The 19,231-nt window shown below is 46.7% G+C and overlaps 5 protein-coding genes across 7 annotated transcripts; 2 read left to right on the top strand and 3 right to left on the bottom strand.

Moving 5' to 3' along the window:
- Positions 1-136: 136 nt before the first annotated feature.
- Positions 137-3,918, bottom strand: Pgant6 (Polypeptide N-Acetylgalactosaminyltransferase 6). Of its 2 annotated transcripts, none has more exons than XM_017078472.4 (4): positions 3,760-3,918; positions 2,641-3,392; positions 1,634-2,399; positions 137-1,079 (listed from the first exon to the last, which is right to left on the bottom strand). In XM_017078472.4, exons 2-4 carry the CDS (start codon positions 3,213-3,215, stop codon positions 417-419), a joined length of 2,004 nt encoding a protein of 667 aa, XP_016933961.2. In that variant the 5' UTR covers positions 3,216-3,392; positions 3,760-3,918; the 3' UTR covers positions 137-416. The 2 variants fall into 2 exon arrangements, with proteins under 2 accessions (XP_016933961.2, XP_016933962.2); XM_017078473.4 differs by having other exon boundaries at positions 3,754-3,910.
- Positions 3,919-4,117: 199 nt separating this feature from the next.
- On the bottom strand, positions 4,118-5,353 carry mRpS35 (mitochondrial ribosomal protein S35). Its single transcript, XM_017077917.4, has 2 exons — positions 5,119-5,353; positions 4,118-5,051 (listed from the first exon to the last, which is right to left on the bottom strand). Exons 1-2 carry the CDS (start codon positions 5,240-5,242, stop codon positions 4,189-4,191), a joined length of 987 nt encoding a protein of 328 aa, XP_016933406.2. The 5' UTR covers positions 5,243-5,353; the 3' UTR covers positions 4,118-4,188.
- A 543-nt stretch (positions 5,354-5,896) lies between these two features.
- Atg2 (Autophagy-related 2) lies at positions 5,897-12,252 on the bottom strand. Of its 2 annotated transcripts, none has more exons than XM_036814911.3 (2): positions 12,103-12,252; positions 5,897-12,012 (listed from the first exon to the last, which is right to left on the bottom strand). In XM_036814911.3, exon 2 carries the CDS (start codon positions 11,877-11,879, stop codon positions 6,165-6,167), a length of 5,715 nt encoding a protein of 1,904 aa, XP_036670806.2. In that variant the 5' UTR covers positions 11,880-12,012; positions 12,103-12,252; the 3' UTR covers positions 5,897-6,164. The 2 variants fall into 2 exon arrangements, with proteins under 2 accessions (XP_036670806.2, XP_036670807.2); XM_036814912.3 differs by having other exon boundaries at positions 12,096-12,245.
- A 376-nt stretch (positions 12,253-12,628) lies between these two features.
- On the top strand, positions 12,629-14,281 carry LOC108012478 (uncharacterized). Its single transcript, XM_017077875.4, has 3 exons — positions 12,629-13,295; positions 13,538-13,737; positions 13,796-14,281. The coding sequence occupies exons 1-3, from the start codon at positions 12,726-12,728 to the stop codon at positions 14,232-14,234; spliced, it is 1,209 nt and encodes a 402-aa protein (XP_016933364.2). The 5' UTR covers positions 12,629-12,725; the 3' UTR covers positions 14,235-14,281.
- Positions 14,282-14,442: 161 nt separating this feature from the next.
- On the top strand, positions 14,443-19,182 carry AhcyL1 (Adenosylhomocysteinase like 1). Its single transcript, XM_017079022.4, has 4 exons — positions 14,443-14,755; positions 14,817-15,525; positions 17,076-17,525; positions 17,588-19,182. Exons 2-4 carry the CDS (start codon positions 15,004-15,006, stop codon positions 18,179-18,181), a joined length of 1,566 nt encoding a protein of 521 aa, XP_016934511.1. The 5' UTR covers positions 14,443-14,755; positions 14,817-15,003; the 3' UTR covers positions 18,182-19,182.
- Positions 19,183-19,231: the final 49 nt, after the last annotated feature.

The following is a 19,231-nucleotide window of genomic DNA, read 5'->3' as shown; positions in this document are numbered from 1 at the left end:
TTTCTTTTACGGTTTAGAAATGGGTTTGTGGGGGTAATACTTCAGTAAAGTATCTACCTAGCCCATTGTTATTTTAAAAATTATTGGAATACAAATTTCCTGGAGTACAAAACCTAAGACAATTTCATGGTTAACGTTCACTATAAATTTACCTTTAATAAATTGTTTACTCAGAACTTTGTTTAAAACCAAACAAAATTCCAAAACTTTGTCACAAATCATGTTTGTCGCAAAGGGAATTACTTTGAGATGCACTATTTATAAAGATACATTTGAAGTCCTTAATATAGCAATGGAAATGTGCGCTTGAGTCGGGGTAAATTGTAAATTGGCCCAATGGCCGTACAACCTATCTAGCCTAGTTATTTACATCGAAGCTTTTTAAGTACATGGCAAGTGATATCGCTGTGCAGCGGTTAAAGGCTGAGGACTAGGTCCTGCGAGTAGTTGTCCAGTGCGGTTTGATTGAAGGAGCCAAAGTTCCAGTGCTGGAAGCGATTGCTTGGGTCGCATTTGTTGGCCACCACCTCCTGCGTAAAGGGCAGCAGCTCCAAGCATCTTCTGCCCTCCGAGCCGTGCTTGAGCAGCTTCTTGTGGTAGTCGTAGTACCAGTACTGGTTGCCACCCTGGTTGTGGCAATCCCACAGCCAAACGGGCGCATTTGCATCCCAGATCTGGACGTCAAGGCACTCCTTCTTTCGCCGCAGCCGCAAGTCTCGTTTCCAGCTCAGCTCCCAGAATTGCGTTTTCTGCGGGATCTTTATATCGTTGGCACACGCGTACATGCCCATCTTGTTGTGCTTCTTTCTGCCCATCGTGTCCAGGCAAAGATTCTGATTCCCCACATTCTGGATGGCACCAAGAGCGTATGCCGGCGGATCTATCGGCGGATAGGTTTTCATCAGATCGAAGGCCACCTCCTCCATGAACCACTTGAAGGACTTGCACTTCAGCTTGGTGCGGATCGCCTTCTGCGCGGTCAGGTCTCCAGGGTCCACACTCTCGTAAAGTCCATCGCCGTGGTTGTACAGGTAGTTCTTGTACTCGTCCATCCAAACCTCTGCCACGCGTTTGTAGTTCTGCAAAATAAGCAAGGGTTTATTAATTAATTGATTTATAAAGCGATGTGATCATAAAAACGATCTAAAGAAACCTCAAAACGCATTTGTTGTAATGGCTCGAATTTACATTAACATGGTAAGGAATCTTACTGCATTGTAAAAACAACTTTTAACAACTGAGTGTAAAGTTTGCTGACCCCAATGATCAAAAGTAAACATTACTAACAAATAAAGATATTTCAACAAGATTATATTGGCGTGAATATCTGTATATGTGTTTAGCAACAACACGTCAAATTTTCTGGCTAAAAATGTTTGAAATCTTGCAAGCTATATATTTATGAGAACAGGATCTGATAAAAGTCATGTTTACAGACCAACGAACTAAAATAGGGCCCGTAATAAAAAGAGGAAACTGGTTTCTTTGGCAAAAGCTAGACTATTGGGCGCGACTCTTCATGCTGACTATAGATATATTGCTTATTTACAAGAACGGGGCTTTAATTATCTCTTTTAATGACCCTTTTAAACCGGCTTTTTGATTGGTTTTGATTCTTTATAGATCTACTCACTTTGTGCAGATAGTCGCCCTTCCTTGGACTCGGCTGATGGTTGCGAGGTCCTCGATATATATGTCCAATGCGAGAGCAGGGAGCGTCATACATCTCGCCGCCGCACATCCAGATCTTGAAGCTCAGCTCGTATTGCTCGCCGCCCCAGATGTCCAGACCCTCATCGTAGCCGCCCAGTTCCCAGAAGAACTCCGAGGAAATGGCAAAGAGTCCGCCAGCCATTACAGGACTCTTAAAGGGATCGGCCGGGTGCTTAAGATCCTCCTCCAACAGGGGCAACCGCTTGTAGAAGAACTCCCAGTCGAAGGCTCCACGGGCTCCTTCATCCTGCGCCCGGTAGTTGAAGTTGGAGTGATCAATCACATCGATAAAGGGACACACCGCCGTCCTCTTGTTCAGGGCAATGGGTTCCAACAGCGGTGGCAACCAGTTGTAGTTGGCCTCCACGTGCGAGTCTAGGAAGATGAGCACCTCGGCAGTGGCATTCCTAGCTCCAGCCGCTCGGGCTCCTATCAAGCCCGTGCGCTTTGGCAATCTCACCACGCGGACCCACTTGAAGTGTTCCTTAATGTAGGTCTCCAGATCGTGACCCAAATAATCTCGGTCACTGTGATCGTCCACCAGGATTATTTCCTTGAGCAGCTCCGGCGGCGAGCGGTTGATCAGGCTGTGAACTGAGCGCATCAGCACGCTCAAGTATTCGTTGTAGAAAATGATGATTACACTGACAGTGGGTAACTTGGCGACATACTCCTTCTTGCGACAGCTAAAAAATATAGATAAATAAATGCAAAGTTATTTTTAGATCTTCCAAAGTGATATAAAACAATAAACATTTAAATAACAAATAACCACGAGGCTCTTATCGAATTATTATCACAATAAACGTGACGTGTGATAAGCTTTCCTTCACATAATAAGAAAGCTACAATGTATTCATTTGGAGAACCACAGCCTTATCACAGCTACTACGTTCCTCAAAAATATGTGACTTATGAAAAACTCACAGCGGGTGGCGGATGTCGGGCAGGGAGCGGTTGACCGATATAGAGTCCGAAAGCAGGGCATTAAATCCATTGTCCAGGGACATTTGTTTCTCCAAATCTCGCTGGGATTCATCGTCCAGCGAGGCGGCCTTCCCCCTCTCCCCGAGACCCACTCGTTTGGCATCCTTTTCCATGGCCGTGTAGTCGTGCCAATCCTTCTTCACCGACGCATCAGCTGGCGGAGCCATCTGCAGCTCCTCCTGGGGCTGCTGCCCAGACTCATCGTCCGCAGGTCTGGGATTGTGGACATCCTGATCGTCTTGTTCCGGCTCATCGACCTTTTGCAGCTCAGGATCCTCTTCAATGTCGGGTTCCGGTTGCTTTTTAGGCTCTGGTTGTCTAATAGCTGGCACCCTTAACTGAATATCGCCGGAAAGGCCAGCCTTTTCGGGCAAAGGTTCCACGCCTCCATGATGGACGGGTTTATTGGTATACGGGCTGGAGGAGATCCAACTGGTTATCAGTATAAAGAGCGTCAGAGAGACCAACAGAAGCAGCGAGGCCTTCACTATCCACTTGAGATTGGGTCGCCGCATATTTGCCGGAAATCCGTGGCTACGTGTCCGCTCTACGGGTGAATATGTGAACCATTAAAAGTGGTTCAATGCCGCGGAATACTGGTGATAGTGGATTGTTAGCTCAGGTGTTTTGCGGTGTTTGCTGGGTTGTCTTCTATCTAGCACTGCAACGTGTTTTTCCCTCCAGAACCTTGCCTACGAAAAGAAAAATACAGAAACGTAAGCACATACATAAATATCTTTTTGAGTGGCACATAAGAAAATGACCAAAAGATAAGGGAAACAATTTCCCCGAACTGAAAGTTGAGATAAAAGAAATTACACATGTATGTATATGGTAGAAGAACTTCCGCTGGATATTTACATTATCTCGCGTATATATTAAAGATTTACGATGTTCGATACAAGAATTAGTATTTTTACAGCCTTTAATTTACCGATAAGCCGCCTGTTTTGTTTATAAATCCAGAATTTATGACTTATAATCAGGTGAAACGTCATCAGCAGGTGAATTCTTATCAGGTGTTTTCATAGTTTTTTGCAGGCTTACACTTACTCTCACCTTGTGAAAAGTATTATTCACTCAAACGTCCATCCGATCTGGGTTGAACAAACTAATAACTACTAATTAGCATAGCAAAACAAAATGTTGCTTCCACGTCCGCGGAATTTAGGTTTTTTTTGGCAGTTCTGGCGCTGTTCTAATGCCGTTCGCATGGAAACGCCTTCACCAGCCGCAAAACAGCTGTTCGGGCATTCACCCAGAAGAAAGGGCGCCGTGTGAAGGGGGGTTCACTTTTTAAATTTAAAATTATCAATACCTACATATATCGAATCCTAGGAAAGAATTATAGTGGATTTACTATATATATTCTATTTTAAATAAACTATCATTTATGTGGCCGTAAAAGAAATTACCGTTTATGCGTCTTACAAAATTGACGTAGTTCTATTACTAACATCTCTTTTTATTGATTTCAACAACGGTTCTCTAGGCAATGTTCAACATTTTCTTGACCTCCTCCTTGTATTTGCCCAAGTTGTACTCGTTTTCCCCCTCGTTTATCAGTTGCTCCACACAATTGGCATACGATTTACTGGGAGCCACCTTGGGAGCACCCTCTTTGGCGTTCCAATTGAGGATTCCCTCGGCGGAGAGCTTGGACTGGTTCCTCTCGAACAGATAGACCTCCATGTCGGCCTCCGATTTGGTTGCCTCCCAGGGTTCGGTGACGAAGGATTCGTGGTAGCAAGCGGTGAGTAAATACAGAGCGTAGTCGTAGTTCTGCTTCTTTTGCGGACACCTATCCGTGACGAAGGTAAGGATGTCCGTATCCTTGTTGTATCGATCGCCCACCAGACGCAGGAACTTATCCCGGGCATGCGAGTCGAACTTAAGATCAGAGAGTTTCAGGGAAATGGTGACCCGCCTGGCCTCCGGATTTCTGATCGTGGGCAAACTGTGACAAAAGTCCGTGGTGGTGACCTCCACGGGGAAGTGTCGCTGCCACTTGGCCTCCGTTTCCAGACCCTTTGGCCATGGCGTGCAGAATCTCTTGATGACCTCGCATTGCTGACGAATGGCCGGTGGCGTCAAGTGCAAAAAGTTGGGTATCTTCATCAGCTCAGCGTTGGCGAATTTCGACGGGGCCGCTGCCCCGCGTTCCGTGAATCCCTGGCGGAGTGGCAGCGGCACACTGGCCGGGTGAAAGGAGCGTGGTCCGGGCCAAACGGCCGTCCAATCCTGATCCACCGCCATGCGACCGGTGCGCGGTGGTGTGATGGGATCCCTGCGTACCTGCTGGCGTCGCTGGAACTGCTGCTTCACGGTCCGCAAACTGAGCACCCGGAATTCTGTACACGGAACGTGAAGATATATCCATTAATGTCTGAATTTTCTGAGGAACACCCTATTGTTTACCTTCATCGTCTTCCACTTCTGGCTGCTGCTGCTGCTCCTGGTTAGAAAAAACGCGAATACTGCTCTGGGCCGCCTGTTTTTTGAGTGGCAGGCGCTCCCACAAGCGAGTCAAACCGGCAGACATGGTTTTGCACTTTGATTTCTACTTACAAATATATTTTTTATTAAAAAATCAACCAATTTGTGCGGCTTTTACGTAAACCATGCGCCAACTAACTGACATTCGCCCCGAACAGCAAATCACATCAGCTGTTCGCAAAGATGCCATTCACACATGACGATTTATCGGTTAGTCAAAAATCCCGCTAAATAATAACGGTTGAAAATCATTTGAATCGTTAAAATATATAATCTTAATATTTATTTTGTAAAACGAGGTTTCATTGGACTGCATCAGTTTAACAAATGAATTTCATTTTTAGAAATATCTCACACTCATTGCGAAAGTATTATAGTTTTCTCCATGCTCTGTAATTATAATAAAAATAAAAACGGGTCAGGTCTTAATACGTTAAAAATAGAATAAATAGTGAATGAAACTCCTTTTCAACTACACTATAACCTTCTGATTTAGAATTACTGACATAAAAATTTGTGAAACTATTTTTCTAAGTGTTTATATGGTATAATTAGTTAAAAAACTTTTTACAAATCGACGGACTTTTTAATGACTTGTTTAGGATATAGACGTTTGATCTCCGATCAATATACATTATACCTATATAAATTGATAATTTCTGCTTCATTCAAATCGTAGATTAATAAATACAACTCCAAATACATTTTATATACATTTTTATTTAGGTAAAATAATAAAAAATATAACTTTTATGTACTGTAATATGGCTAAAAAGAACAAGTTGAATCACACCCATTCCGGAATCACCGTTCGGGACTCACAATTGCTCGTCTACCCCTCGTTGTGCATGTGCTCCTTTTATGTACATTGTTTATTATTAGTAAAACAATAGAAAACATTACGTTATGTTTTAAGCCCCTTGAACTAAAGCTACCGTAAACCTAATCGAATTGGAGAAGCAGCTCCCTTAGTGGATCTCCTGCTTCCACTTGTCGCGCGCCTCCAGCTTTGCCTCCGGAACCAGTGAGCTCTTTGCGCCGCCCAGGATGTTGGTGGTGGCCTGGGTGGCCAGCACCGCTGGGCAGACGACGAGCTGGGGAATCTGGCGCACTACGGCGCCCACTGCTCCGCTGTAGCCCTTCTGGTCGTGCTCCGTGATGGCCGCTTCGATGAGTGTGTTGGCCGATTCGTTGATGCCCTCCCTCACGATGGTGTAGGCGTTGGCCACGCCCTCGCGAAGGTCCTTGGGTCGTCCTTGCCGCCTCCTCTTGCCCTGCCTGCCGCCCTTCCTCTTCTTCATAGACGGACCTGCAGATAGCATATCGAAAGTAGTCTCCGCTGTGAACTGTAGCAGATGTATGATCCTGGAGGTGATCTCCAAGGCGGCCAGTGCTGTGCGGGCCGTGAAACTCTGTGCTCCCAGCTGGAATCCCCTGATAATCCGTCCGTCCTTGTTGTACTGCTCGATGGGCATCCGGAAAAGATCGTAGACACCCTGGAAAAGCTGCAACACCGCATTTGTGGGACCAATGCCGCTCAGTATATTGGGCAGTTGATTCCGCTTGATGTCCTTGAGCCACTCCTTGGCCAGAAACTCGCAGAGTTTGTTCCATCCCAGGATGCCCCTGCGGTTCACAATTTCCCTTAGATTAATTCCAGATCCTTGCAGCTGGGCGAGACCCATGATCAAACCGGTGACAGGTCCTCGGGAGAGCTCAATTCGCCTGCCATGATAGTCGAAACAAATGGGCAGCGCTGGACTGAAGATCACCTCGCGGAAAAATACAGGTGGAGCCGTGGCAGGATCCTCTTCCAGGTCGATCTCCACGCTGTTCTCTTCAATCAGCACATTCAGATTCCTTTCCACCATCTCCTTAACTTCGGAGTCGGGCAGCTCATCGGACAGATCCTCCGGTAATTTGCTTACCGACATGACCGGCATATCCGCTGCGGAGGAGCCGCTGCTCTCTGTTTTGCCGCCACTAGTAGCTCCAGCAGAGTTCCGGAACATGCCCGAAAAGAAGTCCTCCAGAAAGAGAAGTGTATCCTGGTCAATGTTGAGTTTAATGGGCAGAATGGAGACCCTCAAGGAACACTCCTCCGCGGAGCTCTTCTGTGGATTTGGACGCACATTCAGAGCCTTTACTATCACCATGTTCTCGTCCGGTTTGTGGGACAAATTGTTGCCCGTCGGGTGGTACAAAAACTTGTTGATGTCCGAGGACCGTAGTCTGTCCCTTATTTCAATTTCCGAGACGAGGAGCACCTGGCGAGATGAGTACATAGATGTCAACGGATAGGTTTCGTAGGAGAACCGAATCTTGGAGAGCTGTATTTCGACCAGCACCTCCAAGTTGCGCTTGGAGCCTTTGGGCTGCTTGGGCAGACTTTTCTTGGAACCCTTCCTGTCCTGTTTATCCTGTTCCTGAGCTTGGGACACTCCATACTTGTAGGTATCCGACATGCCAAAACCACTGGTGGCGGATGAAGAGGATTTCTTGAGAGGTTCATCCGGGAAATCCCGACCGCCATAAAGGTGCCAGGTGAAGGTCATCTCGCAGAGGGTGTAACTGCTCTCGGCCACAGGGAAATTAGCTGGAGGCCTCAGGAGATCCACCTTTTCGTGGGGCAATTCGAAGTGGTTATCCACAATCTGGAGCGGATCCTCCGAGATGTAGATCTGCTTGATGCCAAACTTGTCCATGCGTGATATTTCCTCGTCGTGGATGATATCGAAATCGCGCTCCTCCACGTTGCCCAGAGATCCCAGCTCCAGCTGCACTTCGGAGCCCAATGTTGTTTGCGGGTGCACTTGACTTTGGTGATAGTACGACTGCAAGATCACGTTCGACTCAAAGTCCAGGATGTCTCCGATGACCGAGGGACTCTCCACCATCAGGGATTTGGTCTGTTGTTTGGCGGGCGTGGGTTTTCTCTTTTCCTTCGGCTCATCCGGAAAATAGAAGATTTCGATTCCCTCCTCCCTGCCGCCCGGAGATTTGGCAGCTCTGGGATTAGGTGAGCACTGTACATCCATCACAGCATCGGCCATCAGTTTGCTCACATGGTTCTGGGTGTGATCGCTCACCTCCTGCTCATCATTGGCTTTCGGTTCTGCGGGCTTGATTTCCTCATTCAAGATGGGCTCCTCGGGCGGACACAAATCCCTGTCGTTAGCCACATAGGCTATCAATTGGGCCAGAGCAGCCGCCGAATCGTAGCAGGTCTTCAGGTGCATATCGTGAATGGAGGAGCGCAGATCCACTCTTGGTTGTCCGCTTCCTTCCGCATTCAACCTAAACGATATATTCAGTAGTCCTAGATTCAGCACAGGTATCAAAGAGTCATTGGATTCGTTAACCAGACCCAGCTGGAGAACACAATCCTCGGCCAGGAGCCGCAGGGTGCATCCGCTCATGGATGATATGATATTGCTGCTCAGGGTGCAGTAACCCAGATCGAGGAATGCGCGCTGAGGGAAGAATTTCGGGCGATAGTCAATTCCAGCATTCCAAACATGCAATTGCAACTCAGAGACCAGGGCGAAGGGTTCATACTCCTCAATGGGGAAGTCAGCCACGTCTATAAAGTCAATTAATTGATTCAGCCAAGTATGCTCCGAGGGGCAGGAGTGATGCTGCAGGACAGCGCCACTTATCCCAAACGACATCTTCATCCTCTTGATGCGCTGCTCCGGTTGCTTCTTGATCTCAGCCACTAGGGATAAAACCTCCGTTCTTTTCCTATCCTGCTGCTGGTGTTCATTCGGAAAATTATAGATGGTGGGAAGCAGGTTTTTGTCCGGCGAATCACTCCAGGCTAGCACCAAATCCTGGAGAGTGTTTCCGCAGTGCAAAGCCTCAATTTCGCCCAACTGGATGCAGAAGTAACTCCTGTTTGAATCGTTATCCAAGCCGTTCACTGTAAACAATCGCAATTCCTTGACATTCACCTGGAACTTGCCGCACTCCTTGGAGCGCTGATTGCTCTCGGGATCGAGAAAGTGGGAGAACAAAATCAAGGATCCCTGCTCCACGAACAGCTCAAAGGAGAAGGCTTCATTTCGAACTGGTGGTGCCGGGGCGGCTGAAACCGTTGGCTCCGCCATGGAAAAGTAAATACTGCTCTCCATTGCACTGGTGCTGAGAAGCAGGTTCCTCCTGAACTCCTCCAACTGGGGCTCTGCGTCCAGGTTCTTTGACTCTCCTGCTTCCTCCTCCGGATTGTTGTCATAGTGCGGGGAACGTGGCTCCCACATGAAGAGATCTCCATTCAGCCGGTTATATATCAGTTCATACATGCTCTTGGATTCCAGCACAACCTTTACGAGTGGGATAAAGACAAAGATTTTCAGCTTAGAGGATTGCGTGCAACTATCGCAGAACTCATTGATTTCCTCCGTTTCACCCGGCAGAAGCGAATCAGTTTTGTCCAGACTCCCATCGAGTCCCTCCACATGGGAAGTGTAGCCAAAGGTACATTTTGAGCTAAAGGGCGATTTCCTTGGGGGTTTTTTCTGGCTATCACTGGTGTCCTTCAGCTGGAGTATATCAATTTGGATCTTCTTATTCGACTGCATTCTCTGCTGGCACTTCAGGAGATGCACCGCACTCTCCTTATCTGCATCACAGTAAAACGCATCCAGTTCATCCGAAACGATGCTGATTTGAGTCCTCGAACTGACCACCAGGGAGCGGAACTCCAAGGCCAAGAAATCCCGTCGCACGTTCTTCTTCCACCAGGGAATCTTCTGCGGGTCATTAGCAGCTCTGCCATCTACAACGGGAAAACGCAAGTGAAGACGCAGATTCTCGCACTTTACACTAAACTCTGTTTGGCTGGGATCGTCTGGATAAGGATTTGAAGGAGCCGAATCTCTGGAAAACGGCGAGCAGCCAAAAAGGGCTCCCAAGCGATCGTATATAGATATATCCAACTCAGCCGTACACTCGTCCAAACTGCATTCGATTTTGTTGGTGCAACGATTGTGGTTTTGCTTGAACATAAACGAGGAGCTCTGGGTGATCACAATTTCCGGTCGGATGTGGTAGCCATCCGGGCAGTTCCGCTGGCGATCGAACTGCAGCAGGTGCTCCACAGAGTTGTCCAACACCTCACAGAGATCCACCGCAGTGGCGGACAGAGTAGTTCTAGACGTGAGCTCCTGGAAGTAGCGCTGCTGGCTTCCACCAACAATGATTGGGGCTGCTCGCAGCAGGAGATACTGCTGCTGCTGCAGGGGCATGTGGTTGTCGAGGAGAGTGCCCAAAAAGAAACCACTGGCAGTGTCCGAGTAGCGAAGGTAACTGGCGTGATCGAAAACCGTGCTGCAACTGTCGATGTTGGCCGTGTTTTGAATGAGAATATCCTGGTGCAGAGCAACTCCATAGATCTTGGAGATTTGCACCTTGAACTTGAGAATCTCGCCGGACTTCTCCGTGTAGCCCAATTCCTGCTGGAGGGTATTGGTGCAGGAGGTGAGCATGCTGTTTGTGGATTCGCTCATCTTTCGACTGCGTGAGTAAGCGCTTCTCGGGGGATTACCATAGCCGGAGTATTCGGAGTGCTCGGCATCAGACATTCCAGTACACCAATCTGCATTCTGACCCAGAATCCCCGTCATTCTGGTGGGCTGTTGCTGATTTTGCATCTGGTACTCACTGGGTGGAGCCGACTTCAAGCTCCTGCCCTTTTTGGGTCGCTCCTGCTGGCCACCGCTGTTGAATCCCTTGGAGAGCTCGATGAGCAGGTGAATTTGCCGCGGCGTGATCATGAAGTATATGTCATCCAGACTCAGTTCCAGACTGACTTTCGGCCCCGCAATGTTCTCTGTCTGCTTGATGTTTATCTGTATGTTCTGCGCCCCCTTGAGCTCCACAATCTTGCAGAGCTGCTCGTAGCGAGTGGGTCCGAACTGGTGGTCCATCACATCGAGCACCTCCGAGGTGTGCAAGCTGAGTCCCTCGATCACCAGATTATGTTTGGCTATCATGGGCAGGGCGTTGAAGCTACTGTTGGGATCTTCCTCGGTTTCGGTGTCCTGGGAGGTGGACATGGACATCTCGTAGCCCGTTTTGTTCTTGTACTCCACATGACTGGCCTGAAAGGACAGCACCAGTTTCCTGTCCGATCTGGGCAGCAGGTACTCTATATTTAAAGTGGTATTCGTCAGCTTGGCTCGTATGCGATTGAGCACATTGTCGATGGTCTCGGCAAACTTCTCCAAGCCAATCAGGGCGTTATTGTGATTCAGGAAGGGCACATCGTCGTCCACCTGTTTCATGCACTCCTCGGCCATTTGCATGGAGCTGCTCACGGAGGACCACATGGACTCCAGCATGGTGGTGCCGCTCTGGAAGCGAGTTACTGGCCTCAAGGTGATCGTAAGATTGTGGATCTCCAGGCTGCTGTCGTTGGTCATCAGGGCGTTCCAGGGCACAACGACTGTGAGGCAACCAATGTGGCCCGAAACCACCTCGAAGGCCCAGCCCTGATCCTCGAAGAGGTCATTGAACGCGTTGACCTTCAGGAATATGTCCTCCACCACCGCCTTGCCATTGTAGAGATCAACCTTCAGCTGCTCCAGGTTCAAGTTATTCTCGAAAAACTGGCCCAAATAGCGCTGCAGCAGGTAGCGACACATTTTCGTCTTAAGGCCATCCCAGGGATTGAACCACGACATCTTGCCTGGGTTTTCAACCTAATCCGAAATTTCCCGATTCTCCTTTGTGCGTTTTAAATTTTCTTGTGAATCTGTTTTTTTTTCCAGCGCAGCAGCAGCAGCAACAACAATAACAGACCTTTGTTATTGTTTTCTGGGTGGGCGAGGAAACAAGGAAACGGAAGAGTTGAGAATTGGGGCTCAAATAGTTGATAAGACTCTTAGGAAAATGCTTACCACTCACATTTTATGATTGGCGGGGGCGGAGGGCGGCTGTGGGCGGGTGTATATGTGCATTATTTTGGAAAATAATGAATTAATAAAGCGCAGTTAGGTGACCATCAAGTTGGCCCTTGTTCTTCTTCTTTCTGTTGCTGTGCGCAGTGTGACCAGGCGTGGGCTGGGCGCAAAATAACGACTGTTTAGGGCGCTGCGGGGGAGGTGCGAAAGGGTAGTTTTGAAAACTTTACATTTAAAATTAATTTAACTTAATATTTTTAAGAGATTTGATACTTTAAATTATAAAAAACTGGCTTTATAAAACACACTTCAAGTAAATACACTTTGTATTTAAATCTAGAAAACTATATCTAACCATACGTAAGTATTAATGATTTTGATTTCTTTGTTTTCTTCCCATGCTCATTACTCTTTTAAGAACAATTTACTACAATTTAAAAAAGTACTTTGTTTAAACTATGTACGTAAACCGCCTTCAAAATAAAAACCACCTGTTGATACCCTGTTAAAATAAGTCATACTTTGTCCAGTGTTGGAAAACGCAGCTCCACAGCTGTTTGCTAAGTTCTTAATAATATTTTTTTTTGCTTGTTTTCCTCTTTTGTTTTCCTTTGACTAACTATAATTATGTTTATTTGGCAATATTTCACACTTGTGTGCCTTTGGTTCGCCTCCAACGAGGCGAAATCCATCAAGAAATCGCATGTTAACCTTTTGGAGCCCACTTTTGATCTGGATGAGAAGCTGGGTAGGATGGGGATACCCCCGCCAGATATTTCCAATGATGTGCAACGTGTGCAGGTGCCATTGGGGGCTGCACCCGGAATAGATAACTGGCAGGGCAAGTGGTTTCCCCATGTTCCAGGGGAACCGCAGGCTACGAAGGAATCCTATAAAATGAGCACCACGGTTGGAGTTCCCCCACTGGAGTCCACAACCAAGGATAATTGGCAGGGCAAGTGGTTTCCCCAAGCCCCTGGTGCACCACACCTGGTCATCCAGAACAAATCAGGCAACTCCACAACGAAGGACAATTGGCATGGCAAGTGGTTTCCTCAAGCTCCAGGAGAACCCCACTTGATAAGCAAGAAGCCAATGGTTGGGAAAAAATCAGAGGATACTTGGCCGGGCAAGTGGTTTCCCCAGGATCCCAAGGAACCGCACAAAAGTAAACAAAACATTTGCGATGACGGCAAGGTGAGTACTAACCCCATTCCGGAATTAGGGAAATCCCCATTAAAGAAATTAGACACCACTTTATAAGGCCAAGTTATGATGAAGCTTCAACAACTCGCTTTATCTATTTTCTAAGTACTAACTTATAATGAAAATAAATATTACACAAAGTAATGAGGGTTTCTTGAAAAAATTTAATTTTTATAGAAATCAAGTATTTGACATTATTCCATATAAATATTTCGCTTTACCCATTTTTCCAGAGCAATCTTGCCGTGGATTTCGATCCAACTGACATCCGTGATAGCCTCAATTACCTGTGCATCAGCAGCAACCGCACCTTGTACCAGCCGAACCTGACCAGGGAAGCCATTCTCACGGAGCACTTCCTGCCCAGCGCCTATTTGCCACCTGCCAAGTGCCTTAATGAGCCCATAAGTTACTCCCACCTTCCTGCCACCAAGTACGCCAATTGATATTTTACTTTCCGTTGGGTAATAAACCTAAATCTTAATTTTCAGTGGCCCCTATCGTCCGATGCCCGCTGAATATGGAACCTATACCTATTTGCCACCTCAACGATACCTTCGCAACCTGGCAGAAGGTGCCATTGTGATGCTCTACCATCCCTGCGCCTTTTCCGGCCAAGTGAAGCAACTGCAGGACATTTTGAGTGGTTGCCTGTATCGATATTTGATCACACCATCGCAGACTCTGAGTCCGGAGCGTCCTCTGGCCCTGCTCGCCTGGAGTCGCAGCCTGGAGATGTCCGTCGTGGATCGGCGAGTGGCGGCAGACTTCATCCAGAAACACGCCAAGCGTGGTCCACTTGCTCCGGAGGAAATGTCGCGGGTGGTGGACAAAAGGCAGACCTACAAGGAGGGTCTGCTCACGGAAGCCCACTTGGTCACCACGGCGGATGACTACGAGGTGTGCGGATACCTACAGGAGGAAATGTAGGAACAACATGTTAACTATTTGTTTTAAATAAAAATCGAATAATATTACATTCTCCTGTTAATTGTTGTGCATGGGAATCCTTTAAATATTGAGTTTGATTATTATATTTATACGAACATTAAAAAAGCGTTACTTTTCAGTGTTCCAGTGTGAACGCAGCACACTGAAACCATAACGCCTCTTTGCGTTTTGGTATTTTCGCGTTTCTCGCTTACTGCCCTCAGTTCGGTTCGGTTTAGTTCTCTTTCTCCAGATAAAAATCAAATTCAACTAACGATCGCCAAACGATCCCCACTTGGTCGCCACACAAACAACGTCGCCCGACAACCGACGGCTATATCGTTTTCCCCTCCCCGGAGAGCCCAGGAAACCCCGGATCCAAAGTGCGTAGCCCCCCCGAAAAGTCGAAGAAGAAGAACAACAACAATAGAGGAGAGGTGAAACAAAGGAGACGCAGACTAAAAACAATTAAATTGGCAATTTGTGGGCGACACAACGTCCATATATCACGTGATTGTCTGGTTAGTATAATCCCCGAGCCAGGAATACAACTACTTTCAGCTTATCCTGCTTGGATTTCAGGCTTTACATAACATCCAAGGCGGTCGTTTCGAAGGAGGAGCGGCATAGGATTGCTTTTGGAGTGGAAACTCAGCAGCTTGAGAAGGTGGAGCACAGGAGCAGCTAGAGACACCAAGGAGCCAAAAAGAGCACCTCAGCTTATCAGTACCCCAGGGACATCCCCAGAAAACCCCTACTTCCTTCCATCATGAACAACCTGGCCGACACCGTGGTAGTGGATCCTGGATTCGGAGGCGGCGACAAGCAGCAGCAGGCCGGACCCGCGCCGCAGGATGCCAGCGTGGTGGTTCCACCGCCGGCCACCAAGCAATCCTCGGCTCTGAAGAAGACCAGCCGCTACAGGAGCCGCTCGCTAAGTGCCTCCTCCACGGACTCCTTCAGTTCCGCCAGCTATACGGGCAGCAGCGAAGATGGCGACGATGTGCCGCCGCGGGAGAAGGTCCAGAAGAACACCAAGGGCAGCTCTGATTTCTGTGTGAGGAACATTGCCGCCCAGCATGCGTTCGGACGACGGGAAATCGAGATTGCGGAGCAGGAAATGCCGGGCATCATTGCGCTTAAGAAAAGGGCCGCCGAGGACAAGCCGCTAAAGGACGCCAAGATCGTGGGATGCACACACATCAACGCCCAGACGGCGGTGCTGATCGAGACGTTGGTGGAGCTGGGCGCCAGTGTGCGCTGGGCCGCCTGCAACATCTACTCCACGCAGGTGAGTCCAAGTTTATGGCCCACCCGCCACATCATTCATTAAGCTATTTACTGCCAACTGTCGTTCGAATAGGTGATGGGTTTTTAAATTGTTTTTACGTGTTTCTCGTGTGCACTTTTCTCATTACATCGAAAATAATATCATACTTTAGATTTCAGTTTATATCTAAAGTTAGTAGGGATCTTTTCAAGGAGAAATATTTCAATTTGATACAATTCGTAATTTAGATAGGATTTTTAATCTTTATTTTTAAAAGTTCCTAGCTTTTTTTGCATTATATCTTAATTATTCCATGTCATGTGCTGAAATAAGTAATATGCTTTAAAACCACACTTTATGGAGTGCTAAATGCATTGAATCGAATTTCCCTGAATTTATACCACAACTAATTTTCCAATATTTATTTGAAGTCACATTTATATTCGAGTTTGGTCACTTGATCTGCCTGCTCGCTTGGAGACAATTGTTGTCACGCCAGGCGGCGCAAACAAATGATCAATCAAGCCATGTTAATCAATTAAGCGCCCGCGGCTCAAGTGTTTGGCAATCGCTGAGTAATTGATGTGCCCTGAATTGGGTCGCTCCATCGTTGTGGAGTGGAAGTTATAGACGCAGTCTCATGTTCAGTTCCAGCATCGATTCGGCTGCGGTTTCTCGAACTATTTGCCCAGTCCTGCGGCGTAGCTGATGCAATTATCACGAGTCTGCTGACTCTAAACATTTTATGGGATCTCTAATGAAGCGATCCAAGTGCGCGGGTACCACCCTGCCCATTTATGCACCCACCCGTCGAAGCTTTTATCGCCCATGGGCCCCCGACAGCTTGTCACGCTGATTCACCTGTATCACCTGGGGCTTATCAGCCGAGTTCCGAGTGCCGTGCTTAGCGAGGGTGCAGCCCGATTTCCTATCAGCCCGATATAAGTCAGATATTACCAAATGTTTACACCGAATTAGGGTGGCTCGATTTATAGAGCTCTTTGGGGGTTATAAATGTTAAAAATAAGTTTAATACCCTTCCAATTCTTACCATTTTCACTCCATTAAAACTTTGGGAAACCAATAGTCTTTAAAAATTGAAGTGGTACTATCAACCTTTTAAGAAACCTATTTTTAAATTCCTTTAAGTACTGGAGAAATTTTTACCAAAACACTACGTAGATATGTAGATATATAGACTTAGGAATTTGGAAGTATAGAAAATATATTTAGGCGGGTCAACCTTTTAAATTATAAGGTAAACAGTGTTTTAGAAATGATGAATATATTTCCCCTCTGCTAATTATTTACAAATACGATTACGCTGACAAAGATATATTGGCTGATAGGAGAAAAAACTCATTTAAGTTTTTGTCTAATTATTGTCTTGAAAAAAGAATGACTTGGGTATATTTATTAACTACAGTAGTATAATATTAAGTGTTAAAGAAACTGGATAGACTTATAATATGCTCATTAACCTCAATACCTTTGCAAAGCAAACAACAGATTACATACACAATTAGATCTTTTCTCTGCATAAAACCCACTAATATTCCATTATTTTTCAGAACGAAGTGGCCGCTGCTTTGGCCGAGTCTGGAATCCCGATCTTCGCCTGGCGCGGGGAGACGGAGGAAGATTTTTGGTGGTGCATAGATCGCTGCGTGAACGCGGAAAACTGGCAGCCGAACATGATCCTGGACGACGGGGGTGATGCCACGCACCTGATGCTGAAGAAGTACCCGACCATGTTCAAGCTGGTCAAGGGAATCGTGGAGGAGAGCGTCACCGGAGTGCACAGACTCTATCAGCTCTCCAAGGCCGGCAAGCTGACGGTGCCGGCGATGAATGTGAACGATTCGGTGACCAAGACCAAATTCGACAACCTGTACAGCTGCAAGGAGTCCATACTGGACAGCCTCAAGCGCTCCACGGACGTGATGTTCGGTGGAAAGCAGGTGGTGGTCTGTGGCTATGGAGATGTGGGCAAAGGCTGTGCTCAGGCTCTAAAGGGACAGGTAAACCACTCTTTTAACCGTGAAGCCGACAATTAAACTCACTTGTTACCCCCTTTCCATAGGGCTGCATTGTGTACATCACGGAGATCGATCCTATTTGCGCCCTGCAGGCCAGCATGGACGGTTTCCGCGTGGTGAAGCTGAACGAGGTGATCCGCAACGTGGACATCGTGGTGACGGCGACGGGCAACAAGAACGTGGTGGTGCGGGAGCACATGGACAAGATGAAGAGTGGCTGCATCGTGTGCAACATGGGCCACTCCAACACGGAGATCGATGTGAATGGGCTGCGCACACCGGATTTGACCTGGGAGAAGGTGCGCTCCCAGGTGGACCACATCATCTGGCCGGAGGGCAAGTACATAATCCTGCTGGCCGAGGGAAGGCTGGTTAACCTGAGCTGCTCCAGCATCCCCTCATTCGCCGTGTCCATCACCTCGGCCACCCAGGCGTTGGCCCTTATTGAGCTTTTTAATGCCCCGCCCGGACGCTACAAGTCGGACGTTTACTTGCTGCCCAAGAAAATGGACGAGTATGTGGCCAGCCTTCACCTGCCCACCTTCGATGCCCATTTGACGGAGCTCAGCGACGAGCAGGCAAAGTACATGGGGCTGAACAAGGCCGGTCCTTTTAAGCCCAACTACTACCGCTACTAGGATGGAGGGTGCGCGGATGCGGACAATAACACCAGCAATTAGGAGAAACAACAACGCCAACGAAAGTATTGTCTTTGCGAAGAAGTAAAACTATTTAAAAACAATTGTTGACACACCACACACACAGAGGACACACAAAAGGACATGGAAAGGAGAACACAAAGTTACTATTACCATTGTATTGCTTAGTTTAGCTCGAGCGGAATTCTTGGTTGCTTTTTGTTAGCATTTAACGTCTTCGATATAGTATTTAGCACTCGCTTTAGCCGCCGGAGTATTCTCTCTGTTAACTAACCCCCCATGACTCTCTAAGCCCTAAACTAATCTTGCCCCAAGAATTTATCCCCTTGAAATGTTTTTATAGCCGGTTACTTGAATTTATTTTAGACATTTCGATGGCTTTTTAATCAGACTGTTGTAGCTCAAAAGATGCGATTAGCTCATTTAATTCTTAATATCTATAAAAGGAATGAATGGAATTCCACATAACTTTAATTTTTCCCTTTGTAATGTCTCAAATTTTAATTATATTCTGTGTGAGCTACGATTTTCTAAAATCTCTTCTTAAATGCGAGCTTAAATAGAATTTTACAGTCTATGCACTATAGTTCTTTTACTTTTTTATTTAAAATCAATGTACGTCTTAATCTGAACGACTTCCCTGATTAATCCCTTTTTTGAGCTATAGCAGCCTTACAACAAGTGATCGACTTAACCTCTCGTATTGTTTACGTACTTAATTTGTTAATCGTTTATGCCCCCGCTTTTGATTATGGCACTTTTGTACTTTCGTTTCGTCCGGAGAGTGTTGATTGAAATGCAGTGCAAAGTAATTCCATTTATTCAATTATATACACGCTGGCATATATATCAGATCGAGAATTATATATATATACACTGCATATACACCTAATATGTATATTAGAGAAAAGTGAAAAATGTTTGTAAGAAATTTGTGAGAAACGCAAAACAATAAAAAAAGAATTCTTTATTGAGCAATATGCGCTGTTCGACTGATTGATTTTCCCCCCCATTCGGCAAACCCAGAAA

The sequence above is a fragment of the Drosophila suzukii genome, chromosome 3, assembly GCF_043229965.1.
Source record: "Drosophila suzukii chromosome 3, CBGP_Dsuzu_IsoJpt1.0, whole genome shotgun sequence".
Lineage (NCBI taxonomy): Eukaryota > Metazoa > Arthropoda > Insecta > Diptera > Drosophilidae > Drosophila > Drosophila suzukii.
Note: the sequence above shows the minus strand (reverse complement) of the source record. Positions and strands in the feature narration are given on the sequence as shown.